The 16,854-nt window shown below is 35.2% G+C and overlaps 1 protein-coding gene across 30 annotated transcripts in view; it reads right to left on the bottom strand.

The window, feature by feature from the left end:
* Nucleotides 1-16,854, bottom strand: part of MYCBP2 (MYC binding protein 2) — a 256,174-nt gene that overhangs the window by 40,971 nt on the left and 198,349 nt on the right. For 18 of the 30 annotated variants that reach the window (XM_070578977.1, XM_070578975.1, XM_070578974.1 and 15 more), the window contains 4 exons: nt 5,969-7,612; nt 4,869-5,038; nt 3,664-3,908; nt 964-1,131 (listed from right to left, as the gene is read on the bottom strand). In XM_070578977.1, the coding sequence (XP_070435078.1) occupies nt 964-1,131; nt 3,664-3,908; nt 4,869-5,038; nt 5,969-7,612 (2,227 nt within the window). Of the gene's footprint in view, nt 1-963; nt 1,132-3,663; nt 3,909-4,868; nt 5,039-5,968; nt 7,613-11,702; nt 11,805-16,854 lie in introns of all 30 variants that reach the window. The other 12 variants (XM_070578971.1, XM_070578969.1, XM_070578958.1 and 9 more) reach the window with 1 other exon arrangement.

The raw sequence follows: 16,854 nt of genomic DNA on the forward strand, positions 1-16,854 counted from the left end.
TCAAGGGGCGTTCCTAAAAAAACTCTGATGAATAATTCACACACTTGGGGGAAAAAGTAGTAAGTATTTTCAATGGAAAAACACTCATTTGGATATATAAGTTCTATTATCTTTACTAAAGTATCTGTTATATTAGTATATAATTATAACTGTATAGTATTAACACAGTGGCATATCTTAATAAGCACATTCTTTCCTCTGTCAGTGAATGTCTTCCTTTCCAATATGTTCACAGTTATTCATGCCTGAAATCTTGATGCTCCTAAACTTATCCTTTCCCTTAGTCAGTCAGTCAACAAGTCACACTGATTTTTCCTACAAAATATTTTCTTTATCCATCTTCGTTTCATAACAATTGCCAACATAATCCAATTTACAGACTTAGCTGAAATCTTTGATTAAATTTTTCAGTTTCTTAATTGATACTGTGAGACTATCTGTATTTTTATCATGTCATTCCTCCTCTAAAAAGTCTCAGTGGTATCCTATTTCTTTCTGCATTATATTTACACGCTTCTATTCAGTTTTCAAGAAGCTCTTTGATAATATCACACCTAAGCAGGGGAAGTGAGGGGGCACATTGCAAGCAATAATCCAAGAAGTTTGAGATTTATTTTCAGTGCTACTTCTCCCGTGAAACCTTCTCTAAACACTGCCTCAAAGTGACATTTCTCTAGTCTGATTTACTACAGCATGAAATGATATAATATCACATAATCAAATATTTTATTACTCCATTAATTGTTCTTTTTTCTCCAACTAGTCTCACTCTGCCCTAAAGGACCTTACCTTATTCATGTATGTATGCTTTTTCTTACGATTCTAATCGTTAGCAAAGCAGACTCAGTGTCCTTCCTGAGATGGAAGGATGTACAAAAGAACTTCTAGACCATTCTTTTCTAGTCCAGAGTCTTTCTTCCACCAAACTCTGGCTATTCAACAGAGAGGAGAGAACTCAGATACCTTGGTGGCATAGACTTCATATTGCTCTCTGGCTCTTCGAATACATTAGGACTTGCATCAGGAGTTACTGATATGTACGGGGCAGGTACAGACGTTGAACGTAGATATCTCATTTCATCCTGGAATAGGTTGTCATCTTGATAGCCCACAAAATTTTCGTGATGATGCCTGCATTAAATCAAATCCATTAACAAAGTATGATTGCAATACAGACAATTACCATTTGTAATCTGCTTTGCAGAAGTAAAAGCAGGACATGTAAATCTATAATTAAGGATTAAAGTATTAAAATAACCATAGATGTAGGTCGGAGGAAATAAAAGTCTGATAATTTTACACATAGATATTCCAGGTGCCAGAAACATTTCAAATCCAAAATTGAACTCATTTTCTTTTCTTTTGAGAACTTTTCCATCTTCCTGTGTTTTGGTGAATGACCCCACCAACTATCCAGTTGCTTAAGCTAAACTATTTCAGTGTCACAGCAGGCTTAGGTTTCAACCATGACCAGTCACTCAGGCCAAGGAACACCAGGTTTGTTCTCACAACTGTTCTTCTCCTCATTCCCCATCATCACTGCCTTGGTTCAGGCTCATATTTCCCGCATGGACGACTGAAATAGAGGCAGTCACCTCTCTTGTAGGAACATATAAAAGAGTCAAATTTGAGAAAGATTAGATACATGAAATGTTCCATGGGTTGCGGGAGTGTCCATTCCCCAGAGAGCTAAAAATATAAAGTCCATAATTATGGTATGCTAACATTTTTTACATGTTTTACAATTTGATTCTTTTTTTTTTCCAAACTGGAACAAAGAGGGGTTAACCTAAGTTCACTAAATGGTCTGAATGAAGCTAAAGATTCGTGGCATTTGGCATACCTGATGATTTCCACCTCAGTCTCAAATGTATTCAGTCGTACATTTTCATTTTCGTTTCCTATTCACTTTATTGAAATAGTAAGTACACAACTAAAAAAGAAACCAACCCTATATAACACTTCTACACAAAGAGGACAACACTGCCCAAGTGGAACTGTGAGTTGGTAAGCCATGCCAGCAGACAATTTCTAGAATCTTCACTTGCTAGTTGATGAAAAAAGTTTAAATTTGGTATATGAAAGGCTGTTTTAGAGTATCAGTATATAATATAAGCAAGTACATGCTGCACCACTCAAGTCCAATATAGGAAAATAGTATATTATTAACAGGCTTCTCTCCACCTTCAGTTATGCCCTTTTATCCAGTTTCCACATTAGTAGCAGAGTGATCTTCTAACTGCAAACCAGTTCATGTATTTCCCTGTTTAAAATTCACCCAGTGTTTCGTCTGTCTATGGGATAAAATCCAACCTTAGCATGAGTTACAGAGCCCCTGGTCTTGAGTAACTACTTCTAGGGCATTTCATATATTTCCCCCACAGCGAATGCTTTTTAACAAGCCTGTGATTCCTTAAATGTGGAATGCTATTTCATTTGTGTCTTCACTCATGTGGTTTATTTTGTTAGGAATCACTTTCTTCCCATCACCTGCTTGACTGATTTTTATTTATCCTTCAAGACTCTGCAAAAGTGCTAGATTCTCTGGGAAACCTTTCCTGATTTCCTTGGGAAGATTTAGGTGCTCTCCATCTTTTTTTGTCGTTGTTGAGGAAGATTAGCCCTGCGCTAAGACCTGCCGCCAATCCTCCTCTTTTTGCTGAGCAAGATTGGCCATGAGCTAACACTGGTGCCCATCTTCCTCTATATGTGGGACGCCTGCCACAGCATGACTCGATAAGTGGGGCACAGGTCCGCACCTGGGACCTGAACCAGTGAACCCCAGGCTGCCGAAGCGGAGCCTGCACACTTAACCACCAGGCTGGCCTCTGGGGGTGCTCTCCATCTTTTATGCTTTAACAAAATCCTATACACACTTCTATTATAGTACTCTTCACATAACATTTTAAATGTTTCATTTACATGTCTGTCTTTTCACGGGAGTGTGAGCACATGGAAGTCAGGATTTTATTACATTCATCTTGGTGTTCAAGGTCTAGCAGAAAGCTGGTAGTCAGGTAACTAACATTTAAATGCTAACAGAATGAATAATTTAAAAACATGAAAAATTTCAATAGCAAATATCAGTTTCTTTCCACTTTAGCATTTCCCACTATCAACAGACTGAGGTTAGCCTACCAAAGAGTAAAAGGTAGCTAAAGTTTTACTTTCTAAGACGTATTTTTTATTAATAATAATACAAATTGACATAGTATTTATGTGCTTTTTAAATACGTACTACCATAAAGTGTGTACTTTAACAGTCATATGTTGGTCCAAGCAACTCAGAAAATAAATTCTTAGAGGTCTCTTTTTCTTTTTCAGGTAGATCAGCCCTGAGCTAACATCTGCTGCCATTCCTCGTCTTTTTGCTGAGGAAGACTGGCCCTGAGCTAACAACCGTGCCCATTTTCCTCTACTTTATATGTGGGATGCCTACCACAGCATGGCGTGATGAATGGTGCCATGTCTGCACCTGGGATCCAAACTGGTGGACCCCAGGCCGCCGAAGCGGAACATGCAAACTTAACTGCTGTGCCATTGGGCCAGCCCCTGGAGGTCTCTTTTTATCGTACACAATATGTAATGTAGTGTGATGGTGTTAATCAACAATAGCTGTTAATCTAAAAGTCATTTGAAAAAACAACAACCAAGTTATATTACCTGGCTAATGTCTGCAGGTAGAGACAAGGCATTTTAACGGGAATATCCTCAGAAATGCCCTCCTTCACGCTGGGCAGTTGAGACTGGAACGGCTTTGCAGGATGGTAGCACAGGATGCTGGGCTCCGCGGCACTGCTCAGGGACAGCAGGAAGAGAGCATTTGCTTTAATCACCTGGTGAGCTTCCATAGTGGGCAAGGCACGAGGGGTCTTCACTTGCATTGGCTTCCTCCTAGACTGTTTGACCTGGAGAAGAAAAATTTGGAGTGATCTTTGCCTACTTATATTCAAATTTTAAATTTCTTAACCTAAGTACTTTGAGTTTCTAATAAAAATTCTTAAACACTTATGAACTGTTTTAAAACAATAACAGTGATTAGCAAAAACAACATTTACTTCATGCTTCTCTTGAATTGACCGAATCTATACTTTTTTTATTTTGCTGAGGAAGATTAGCCCTGAGCTACCATCTGTGCCAATCTTCCTCCACTTTATATGTGGGTTGCTGCCATGGCATGGCTGACGAATGGTATAGGTCTGTACCCAGGATCTGAACCCATGAACCCGGGCTGCTGAAGTAGAGCGCACAGAACTTAACCACTACGCCATGGGGCCAGACCCCGAAACTACTTTATATTGAATACAAACTATATTTATTTTCTTTCCTTGGAAAAATTAAAAACCTAACTAGTAAAACCTAAATGTCATTATTTTTTAAAGAAGAGTAAATAATCTCTGTGTGTGTGTGTGTCTGTATTCAGCAAAAATTTTCAGTTATGAGTGCCACTAGTGTGATCTTAAGTTTCTACGAATCCTACAACGTAATTAGGGGTTAAAAAAAAGAGAGAGGAGATAAAGAGTAGGAAAAAAAAAAAGAAAAAGAAAAAGAGGGAGAGTTAAGAGAGAAAGGTGAAACGGGAAAGCTATGTATATGTGTAGACAATAATAAAGAATTACACAATAAACATTCGTCAATAAGGTATATGTGCCACAGGTTAGTCATCTTGTGTTATCCCAAGATATAATTCATTTTTCTAATTCAAAACGGCTGGCCTAGAACAAATATTAAATTGGTATATTATTCTTGTTTTAAACGCTGATCTTTAATATCAACTATGTTGAGTTATCTGATGTAATACGATCATAAAGAGATTTTTATAAGTTTATCCTTATCGCGACAGTATAGCCAGAACAGAACAAATATACCTTCTCCCGTGCAGCAGCCTGTTTCTCACGGAGGTATTTTTCTCTACAGCGATCACATACCAGATACCAAGTGCTTCCTCCTATGCCACCGTCACCACAGTTCCCAGCCCATCCTCCACAAAAATGCCCAATGCTGTTGTAACCTTGTCCACCAGCGTACCGGCCACAACCTGGAGACAAGAACAAAAACAAATACGTAACACTTTAAGTGTACTTAATAGTCTGATCCTTGCCACTTATACAGAAATGACAGATTTACATTCTCAAAGTAAGCAACCTACTACAGCCAGTTACTGACTTTTTCTTTTCAGGCTATTACCTATATTAGAAAAATAGCATGCTTGAGCAAAAACTAATCAATTAAATAATGCCTAAAACATCAGAGCTACTCAATACAGGTAGATAAAAAGAAATATAAGATATGAGTACATTTAGATTTACTTGAGTATGTCAATAAAATTGGACTAAATGGGTATAAAATATTCTGTAAGAATGATATATTTTAAGGAATCACATATTTTACAAAAGATTTCAGGTGTAATATGTAGAAAGAGAAAAAATTTAACCAAACTCAGGCAAATTTTGAAATACTAATCAACTGCTACAGAAATCCTTACATTTATCTAAGATACAGTCTTCTGATGAAACACTTGATATCACCTCCATAGAAAAATGCCCAAAGAAATCAGTATAATCTAATCTAATTTGCAATTTTGAAAATTAAAGTCAAAGCAGACCTAATATTTGGATCTTTTCTGTGTGTATGGACACGCCCTTATTTCTATTGTGTGAGACACCTTAAAAATCATCCTTTGGATAACACATAAAACTTTTTAAAAATAAACAATACTTCAGAATGTGATACATTAAAATGAAATAGTACTAAATTGCCTTACCACCATTCTATCAGAATTTCCTTACCTATTTTTCACAAAACCTCTATTAATAACGCACTTTAAAACCCGTACTGTAAGACACTATAAATTCTGGGCAAGAGTTTCCCTGTACCTTAACATAATTCAAAGAACAGCTCAATTTAGAAGTGACCTAGTTCATTTCTTCATAAAGAGTACTTATACATATTCAACTACATCACTTACCTGGGTGAGCCTGTCTCATGTGATATGTCACTGGGTACGGATGGGACTCTCCACACAGCTCGCAGATGGTATCTTTCTCTGGTCCTCCTACTGCCAGCTGGGCCATCTCACCAAACAGATTACCCCTGGGCCGAACTTCTGTCTTTTCTTTTTTCTTTTTTTCTTTTTTGGCCTTCTTATTCTCTTTTTCACACTCTTTCTTTTTAAGAACTGCACAAGAACCAGGACTTGGAAAAATCATATTCTGGGAAGCAGCTTTGATAGTAGCCAAAGAGATATCTTCCCAAAAAGCTACTAAATGTTGTAAAGTTAAGGGAAGAGGAGATTTAGACTTCATTGGGTGATGCATGGACATTTCAAAAGTGGCTTCGGTTTTCCCATCCTCACATTTTTCATGCAGAGGTGGTTCCTTAAGCATAGACAACACCTTATTTTTGTTGATACTACCCATTTTAGATATATCTGGTCCATGAGGTGCAATATTAAACATATTCAGTGCAGATGATATTTCCAATGAGTGTCTATTTTTTAATTTGGTTTCCTTTTCTTCTGTAGGCTGTTGGCTGTTTAAACTACTTCTTATAGGAGCATGTTCTTTGGAAAGTTCAGGATTAAATTTTAAGAACGAAGAACAAGCCATTGCATCGTGCACTATGCCCTCGTGCCACAAGAAAGAGGCAAAGACTGCTCTGGCACACTCAGCCACAGAAGGAGACATGGCTTGCTTGGCTGGCTCTAAAGGTTTGGATCCATCTCCTTTGAAGAGAAAGCTAGATTTTTCCTTTTTGGGCCTGGTATGCCTATTAGCACATTTTCGACTTATTTTGGGGGATGCTCTCATTTCCTGTTCATCTTTCAGCGGTGCTTTTCCTATGCTGAAATGAACTTTATTTGAACCTTCATCCACACTCTTAAATTCACTGCTTTCATCACAGGTGCTATCTGTTAGGCTGTTTGTTTTTAAAGTACTTGAAGTGCAGACTTCAACCACCTCACTGTGAAGGTTTTCTTGTACCACATGGGGAGAGGGAGCTCTATTTTCAGATCCGGGGGACTCTTTAGGATCTTTTGGTACTGGTTTTGGTTTTGGTGATGTTGACCGTCCCCGTAATGGTTCCGTGAGGGGCATTTTCTTTTTGCGGAGGGTATCTGGATCAAGAGTGTAAGAGTCTGATTTGGAGCGTTCCCGAGGAGGATCAAGTTTTGTCTTAACAGGAGCAGTGCTTTTCTGAGGTAGGTTTTTATCATGTGGTGAGGAGGAGCGTGGGGAGCTGGCACCAGATGGGCTAGACCTATTGGTTGGGAGAGTCTTTGGCTTAGGAGATGATGACCGAGAACCAGGTCCTGGGGATTCAGCTCTGAAGCTAGAAGACATCCTCCCGTCAGATTTTAGCGTCTGCAAGGTGTTATGGTTGGGGGACAATGATCTACTATGAGAATCTGACCTCAACTTTGCAGCATCAGATTTCAACATGAGGGATTCACTAGCTGATAAACCTTCTGTACCCCTTGGCTTCTTCTGATCAGCAGTAGTTCGGCTCATACGTCCATCAGGTTTAAGTGTTCTGCTGTGTTTGGAGGACAGTTCTAATTTTCCTGATGTAGAGACTGGTCTAGAAGATGTTGAAATAGTTCCTCGGTCACCTGTGTGGTCCATTTCATAGTGAAACTTGTTAATAAAAATATAACTCACTGATAATTCAGCCACTAAACACTAAAATAAAAAACATACCTAAAAAATGCATATTGCTTGTCATAGACAAAAGTATTTTAAGAATAAAGACAAAAAGGGAGAGATTTCTCATAAAATTTCTATTACATCAGTATACAAACATTTCCACCAAAAACTATTTTTATGGATGCAAAACAGACTGAATAAATAGTGCCTATGCACCAGTATAAATTATTTGTGATATGTTAACCTCACCCTAGTACAATAATTAATTAGAATTTAAATTCAGTGAGGGACTAGAAAGAAAAAAAAGAATTTCTTTTGGAATAAAAAATTATGCAAAACTATTATTTTTAAATATGAAGGAGTCAAGCTAAATTTCCAGTATACTAATACTTCACATCCTTATTAGGGTAATGGTGCAGGTCTTGTTGAGTTAGGGAACTCAATTTATGTACAGATACACTTATTGTTTTCAAGTACACAAATAAATACAATGAGGCTAACAAAGAGCTGCTTAGAAGACACTCTATTTTAATGAGTGGATTAGAATAATTTATAATTAACATATGAATTCCCTAAAGCTATTATTTAATTACAAGTAATTCGGGCAGTCCGTTGTTTATAAACAGACTGTATTCTAAAAGTTTATTTAGTTCATTAAGCTTGGCCGGTTAGAACTCAGCGCGTGTCTCCTTGGAAAGAAGAGAAATGGTAGGCTCCTCAGAATTAGTAGTACGAGTCTGAATTGCGGGGCCTCAAAACAAGGAGTCAGGTGAATAACAGAAAAGATAAAAAGAAAAATAATCTTCCTCTTGCCTAGGCAAAGCACTAGCTACTTCTAAATGAACACCATTTGTTTTTGGCATCCTGGCTGTTACTCATACTCAGTGTCTCTCTTTCCTACTACTTTATGCTTTCCTTTGAGGCATTTGAGCCAGGTTGCCTTTGTTGCCAGTAAGTGGTACAACCTGCAACATTACCTTTCTTCCCTAAAATAAAAACTCCTACTCTTAGAATAAGTGATATCAGTTAGTTAGGAGGAGAGCAGTCTGATTGAAGAGATTTGAGTGGCACGAAAAACTGAAAAGCCATAAACTTTGCTAGAAGTATTTATATTTTTTCAAAAAGGGTATCTAGTAAATTGATACTCTTAACTGTTTACATTGCAAGTGTTTCTTTCTTTCTTTTCTTGGCAAAAGAGATGTGAACAAATTTGGATAATGCAGAGAAATGTTTTTGGGCCTGCTTATGTGTTTGTGCATGCACAAAAGCACGCACATGTGCTTATAGTCACACTCTAGTTATTTATAAATCAAGACAGTATTGCCATAGAATCTGCCCTCCTAAAGGAAGGTCCAGCAAGGCCTGGTATTTTTGTCTGTTACTCTTCACTGATGTAATGTCAAAAATGGGTCCTGGAATATAGTAAGTGCTCAATAACATTTGTTGACTGAGTAAATGAATTTCTACTTTCTTAATTTCTTTTTCTTCTGCTATTCCCAAATCTTCAGATTCTCCAAAAATCCACTTTTTACAATTATGGCTCTCAAAGCCACAGGACAGAGGTGACAGTAGCCATTGTTGTGTAAGGGTGAGCTGCATGCAAGTTGAGTAATTCTGTAGTAAAATAACAAAGTATGGCAAATAGCCTATTGAGGGCATAATGATGAACTGAATATTTATCTTAATTTCCACATGCCAGTGTTTCGAATAACTACTCTCATTCTTTGGATGAATAAAAGTAACTATACCAAAATATAATGTTCTTCAGTTTCTTGAAGTTATTTATTATTCTATCATGAATTTCATTTACGTATATGTGTCCTTTTATAAGAGCAGTGTATGAGACTAGGCTAAATTTGGGGGAAAAGTGGTGAAAAAATCACAATATAGAAAAAAATTCTAGACATTGATGCTGTCTTGGTAGAGCACAGATAAAAAGCTGTTATAATCTTGATAATAAGTGCTCTCAAACTGCACAAAAGTAGTTTAAGAAACTGTTGCCCATATTATCAATCTGCGAATAGATGCAAATCTGATAAACAAATATATTGCATTTGGTAGAATTAAATAACAGCCTAGTCCTTGCCACTAATTTTGAGTGTGTGATGTTTGGAGTACTAACTTTTGATAGCTGGAAATGCCTTCATCATCACATTTATCTCAGAAGCTGAATCATACATAGTGGTGAATCTAGACAAGTAAGTAGTAAATCTTTTATATCTGGCACTCTTCTCTCTAGAAGTTCAATTCATGAACTTAAAGAGGTTTGCTTTCTAAATTAATGGTGTGCAATTCCTCATAAAGGAAATCTCCTCTGTGGTTGGCTGAATACCAGAATCTTTCAAATATCAGGAACACTACTTGTCATATGCTGGCAAAAATGTTTGTTATGTAGAGAGTGTTAGAGAGTACAGGCCTCTGTATACCTTATTTCTATATCTCTACCAGTGGTGAATACTTTCTTAAGTACTGTAAGTGGTGATAGCTGAACACCTGTTGGAGTCTAGGTGCAAAAATAATGTGGAGTTATTTCTTCCTGAGATGTACTGTCAAATTATAACTAAATTCTTTTGAAAAATTTACTTTTCCCAAATATTTTTCATATATTTTTAAAAAAGAATATGTCATGTTTGTTAAGTGTTGTAAACCTGTATGCTAACTAACTGATGTTTATCTTCATTTGGGTTTCAAAAGTTTTGAAGCATGTAGTAAGCATTACTAAAAATTGTCATATTGTAGCTGCTTGAAATATCAATAAAATAAATACTGTTAAAAATCTTTAGATCATACATAATACTTTCACATTCGTCACTTAATTTAGTTTAATGATTATATTTATCATATCTAAGTTTAAGTGATAATGGGCCAAAAATTTTCTAACTTCAGACAAAGAAATTCTGAAGAAAAAAATAATACAGGACAGGATAGAAATTTAGTACAGCCAAACAAATTAGTAAACATGTTAAATGTTAAGTATTCATTCATTAATGACCTGCATAATTTTTTTCATGCCCAAATCGTAAAGCATCAGGTCATAAGATAGCATAATACTATATGGTAATATGGCATGCCATAATATATAGTATATCAGGCTATACAACACTATATGCTCCAGAGATCAGGTTCTATAATACCATTTATTACATTAGAATATTATGTAGTATCATCTGTCAACTGTACAAAGGAGAAATGTAAAACTGTTTTACTCATTTCTAAGAAAAAAATAAAATTAATAATTACTTGAAAAAGTTATGCAGTACATTAGCCACTGCTGTAAAACTTTCTGATAACATTTTTTTAAAAGATAAGATTTTAAAAGTTTAATTAAATATTACTTTAAGATAAAAATATGTGAGTAGGCATCTGTAGTATTTTAACAGACCAAAGGCATATTTTTAAATTATCTGAAATTTTATCAATTGTCAATAGTTTAAACATTTCTAAGTTTAAAATATTAAAACTAAGTGATTAAGAAAATACTATAAGGAAGACTCATGCCAGACAGGATAGGTAGGTTTATATATATATATATATGCCCTGATAACTAAGTTAAACTAAAAAACTTTAACTTAATTACCAGTGTTTCTCATAAAAAACTAAAATAGGAAAATGATTTTTATATTACATAACAGAAAAATAAGTTTAAGACTAACCTGTCACAAAAGATACTATATTCTAACAGATCACAATGTGCTTTACACCTTATACATACACCATCTTGTTCTGATAATAATGATTTTACGACTCCTCAAATCAGGCACTTCTTTCTATATACGTACTTTATTTTTTAAAACCTCATATAGGTTTGAAATTAAATAACAGTAATGTTTAACCTACAGATACAGTAAACATACATATCAATTAGGATAATCAATACTATAATATTGAATAGATACACCACAAATTATGTCAAAGTATCAAATTTTAAATAAAATGATAAAATTTAATCTTAAAAAATGGAATGGGATGAAAATGACTGAGGTGAACTAAAACTTCTTTATTGAAACCTCCTATGTTCATTAAGAATGGCCCATCCGTGAATGCACGCATACCCACCCTTCAGTTTGTGAGACAGAGATGAGAGAGCAGAGGCAGGCCCAGCTACACCATAATTTTTGTAAATGCGCTCACGAGAAGCAAGGTTGCGAGATGGAGATTCTACAGTGGAAAACATTGGCAAAGAAGCAGCACAGATTCAATGGAAAAAAAATGCAGCAGAGAACACAAGCAGAAACAAAGCATTTCAAATGGTATGCGCAACTATTAACTTATTAAATAGTTTATATTCTGCTAAATTTTTCAACAAGTTTATATTTCTCTAAAATTAAAACTGGAAACAAAGGTCTAATTAGTTAATTTAGATTAATAATGATAGCTCCAAATGTGCTAACTTAGAAGTTAATTAAGGTTCATGGCTCTGATAAATCAAATTTGAGCATTTCTTTTTAGACTAATATTTCTTTAACTCAGTTTTCTGTAATTTGGTGCTCATTTACTTATAAATGAAAGTTTATAAGTAAATTTTTTTTGTAAATAGTGAGAGACAAAGAAATGTTACTTACAGTTTAACCTACTGTCACCTGGTTTTCTGTATGGACATATGACTATGATTTTTCCAGTATGTATCTCAGAATGGACCTAAGCTGACATTTATGGTTGACTACTTTTCTGAGTCCACCTTCAGTGAAAAACGTTAGTGCTAATCTCAATACTTAACGTCTGTTTTGTAGATCCTGAGATACCAAATTTTCTTTATAAAAAGTTTCACAACACAAAGCCAAAAAAAAATTACAAGTCACTGAAAAATGTTAGACACATTAATGATTTACCATGCAGAAAATGAAGTACTTAAAATTAAATAATTTATCTTTTTTCAAAGAATTACTAGAATCTTTGAAGTGCAGTCTTTCAAAAGCAGTATGCTACAAAAAAAAAACCCTTTATCTAAATCTGAAAAAAACCCTCTTTTATTTAAAACTTTAACTTGTAATTAAAATAAATGTAATCAATTGAGCTGAAATAAATTCAGGTAATAAGGAGATAACTTTCTTAATATTATTGAAATAAAAAACTGGATACAATATACTTTTCCCAAAACAGAAAAAGTAATAGTTAACTGATTCATTATTAAAGATGAACTACTCATAAATCAAGAAGTCATTCCACGTAAGGTACTGAGTATGTATTATGTGTCAGATATTGTTCTAGAAATTGAGGATAAAATGATAAAAGAAATAAAGTCCCTGTTCTTATGGAGCTTATCTTCAGGGGAAAGCAGAGAGACAATGAAAAAGTAAATACATACTAGATCAAGGATGATAAATTTGGGAGTCAAAAGCATGCAGATGTTGGATGATATTCTATGCCTGGATAAAATCAGTTATGGAGTGAGGTCTAGAAAGACCAATGCCCTGGGATATTCCTAGAATACAGAATAGAGGAGGATGCAAGAAAGAGACTGGAAACAAACAAATTGATGAGGTAGGAAATATTCAGCAGGCAAAGGAAGAAGGTGTTTCAAGGAAGAAAGAGAGAGCAACTCTGTCAAACACTGCTGATACCTGATAGATCAAGTAAAACGAAATCTTAGAATTGATAATCGAACTTAGCAAAACAAAGTCAAAGACTGACTAAAGCAATTTCTGTGGGTAAGGACAATTGCAAGGACCCCTTGTAGTGGGTTCAAGAGAGAATGGTAGGGGGCCGGCCCCATGGCCGAATGGTTAAGTTTGTGTGACCCACTTCAGAGACCCAGGGTTTCACCGGTTGGGATCCTGGGTGCGGACATGGCACCGCTCATCAAGCCACGCTGAGGCAGCATCCCACATAGAAGAACCAGAAGGACCTACAACTAGAATATACAACTATATAATGGGGACTTTGAGGAGAAGAAAAAGAAGAAGAAGAAAAGAAAAAAGAAGATTGGCAAAAGATGTTAGCTCAGGTGCCAATCTTTAAAAACAAAGAGGCAGAATGGTAGAAGTGGATAGAGAGATGTGACACACATGCCATTAAGCTATCTTCACCTAAGTTAAAAAAAATGTTCAATTTTTAATGTTTCTGAGCAGCCTTCTTTTCAAAGTCTATAAAACCTAAAAGGTACCAGGCACTGCAAAAGGAATTCTTATGCTTATCACATACAATACACAGTCTGCAACTCTTACTGACAATATCAATTAGGAGGGTGCCAGCTTTTGACTAGAAGAGTTAATACAAGGGGAATTCAAACTGCCAATGTAAGGATACAGTCTGTCTCGTGGCTTGGTTGCTAAAAATCTGTGAAGACCGGGTTTAGCAGGAGGATACAGGAGCAGGAAATCAGATTACTACCTTAATTGGAAGCACTCATAAACATATATGTGAAAACTACAAAGACACTTGATAACATGTTAGAGGTTTAAGGACAAACTCCTGGAAACGGTTTTGAAGCCCAAATAGCCTTGAGAGCTTTTCAATATGTTAGAAAGTTTAGAGAGATTGGATTCCTAGGCAGGTTTCAGAGTGAAGAAGAAAAAATATTTTTTGAAAGTCTAAAAAAGGTTTCTGTTAAATGCCTAAAGAAATTAAGCTGTGACTGCAGACAATATTTGTTCTACGCATTTAATTTTTACAAAATTTGCTCATGTTTAAACATACTTCGATATACAGCCCCATGTGTCACTTAACAACAGGAATATGTTCTGAGCAATGTGTTGTTAGGCAATTTCGTCGTTCTGCAAACATCACACAGTATACTTACACAAAACTAGATAGTACAGATACGATGCACCCAGGCTATATGGTACTAATCCTATGACACCACTGTTGTATATGCGGACCCTCAGTCATTGAAATACTGTTCCCTGGGAGACTTCATTCATTCTCTGGTCACAGAAACTTGGAGGTCATTGTAAATTGTACTTTAAAAAATTACTCCCTAGGTACTGATGATAATAAAACAGTATAACTCTTCTTTTTTATAAGGAAAGCATTCTCACGTCAGTTTAACAAAGACAAATTGTGATTTTGCTACGAATATCAGGACCCTGGCCTTGTTGGGACCATAAACTGGAAGAATCAAGGCACCTGTCACCATGTGGTGGCAGTACACAAAACCGCAGTTCTGGGGTTTAAAAAATGTCATATATTCCTTTTCAATGTTGAGTCAACAATAACGCAATGATCAGAACTGGTAAATTTCACAACTAAAAATCAGTAATACACCAGAGCACTATAAAACAAAGTTGACTACTTAGGGATTCTGATACAAACTCCCACAAGTATTGTACTTGTGTAAATTCAATTTAGCATTAAATTTGTTGATTTCTTATTATGCGCTATCTTCAAGCTATTAATTACCAAATTATTGGCAGGCAAGGTCAAACAGGACACTAGTTAGGAAGGACATTGTAATGGAAATACATTGTATTCAAGAGGTCGGGTGTCTAATGACACTTGCATACGGTCTCCCTGATACGCACACAGGGGAAGTAATATTGATGGGAATTTTTTTCACAGAACATTCCACTGGGATGCTACAAATAACAAATGGCAGAAATAATCTTCAGCATCTATTTTTGCTGCTCATGTTGTCTAGTTCTCAATCTTGAGGAGGCAGCGCAGCAGTTACAAATTTTATAGTCTCAATAAAACTACTAACACAGAATCCTAATCCTAACATAGAAATTTGAAAGAAGTTGAGAAAGTTTTATAAATAAGTCTATGGCAATGTTCAAATGTACTATATTCTTTTCCTGCTTATATAGACCTACATTTATGTGTGTATATATTTTTTAAGATATGAGAAAAAAATAGATCCTTCACAAACAATAATGATAAAATTTTATCAAGTTTATGGTAGAATGATAGGAACAGTATTCCTGACTTTCTTCATCCAATTAAAATCCCAGTAATTGTATGTTTGTATTCTTTGAATAGAACTTCAGATATTTTTGACAGTATAGACTCCTGCAAGAGGCAGTAAATGCTTACGTCTAACTTATAATTCTGGATATATGTTTTATATATATATATTCCAGATATTCTGGAAATTACTTACTTTAAAACTATTTATTTTTAAAAATATAAAAAACTAGTTTATTAGTTCTTAAGGAGACAATAAATTGATCTTCAACCTGGCAAAAAAATGTGAGTAACCAAACAATATGCAGATAACAAATAAGTATAATTAAATATAATTATTATTCTCATTTTTCTCCATTGATGTTTTGAAGGATTTAAAATAAGGTAGTAGTGACAATAATTACATATTCTTAGCTAGCAGCAGTCTGGACTTTAGATGCAGTATCACTGCATGATTGGTATATCCAGAATTCTAGTAAATCTATCAGGAGAAAGGCGGAATTGCGTGAATGCTGAAGGAGCTTAAAACACTTAAGAGCTTAAGAAATAGGAACTAAAATTTATTTACATAAATGTAAGTATACTAAACAAATTAGAAAAGAATGCAAACTGGAATAAAATTTCCAACTTAAGGATAAAATAGAAATAAGATATTCACTAGAATACAACATTAATCCACATGATATGAATGTAGAAAGGAAGATGGATGAAAACATGTAAGGTGGATAAACCCCCAAAATACTATGTGTCTCCAAATGACTTCTAGACATAACTGCACTTGCATAAAATACATTTGTAACATATTACTGAATATATAGTAAATCGCTAGTAAATACGTTTAAGGGATACAACATTAGGGAAAAGCATATTTCAGAGTGTATGATGGCTGACATAGGAAAATTCTGAGAAAAATTTGATTTTTATGTATCCTGGGCCTTAGAAAGACTAACTTCAAAAAACTGTAAGAAGAGATTAAGTATTGTTCCTTAAGCAATAACTTGAGACACAGGAGGGCTGAAGACGCTCTCAAAAATAAAAACCTGGTTCTCCATAAATTGCCTATTAGTTGTAAGGGAAAACGTAATAACAATACATCAGGGAAATCAGACACTTTGATCAGGTGATTAACATTAACTGTAACTACGCCCTGCCTTCAGAAGGATACACTTATGTAGCACGAAGACAGATAAAACCAAAGGGCTTTTGGGACATGATACTTACGTTTGGAGAAAGAAGAAAAAAGCAAGCACCAGCTCACTGCCTTGAACCCTAAGCAAGTGTCAACTACAGTTAAGTGTCCTGGCATTGTTCCATTCTTTGATTATTATTGGGGAGGGGGGTAGATTTTTATTTCCATATTCTCTAA

Source organism: Equus przewalskii, chromosome 16 (genome assembly GCF_037783145.1).
Source record: "Equus przewalskii isolate Varuska chromosome 16, EquPr2, whole genome shotgun sequence".
Classification (NCBI taxonomy): domain Eukaryota; kingdom Metazoa; phylum Chordata; class Mammalia; order Perissodactyla; family Equidae; genus Equus; species Equus przewalskii.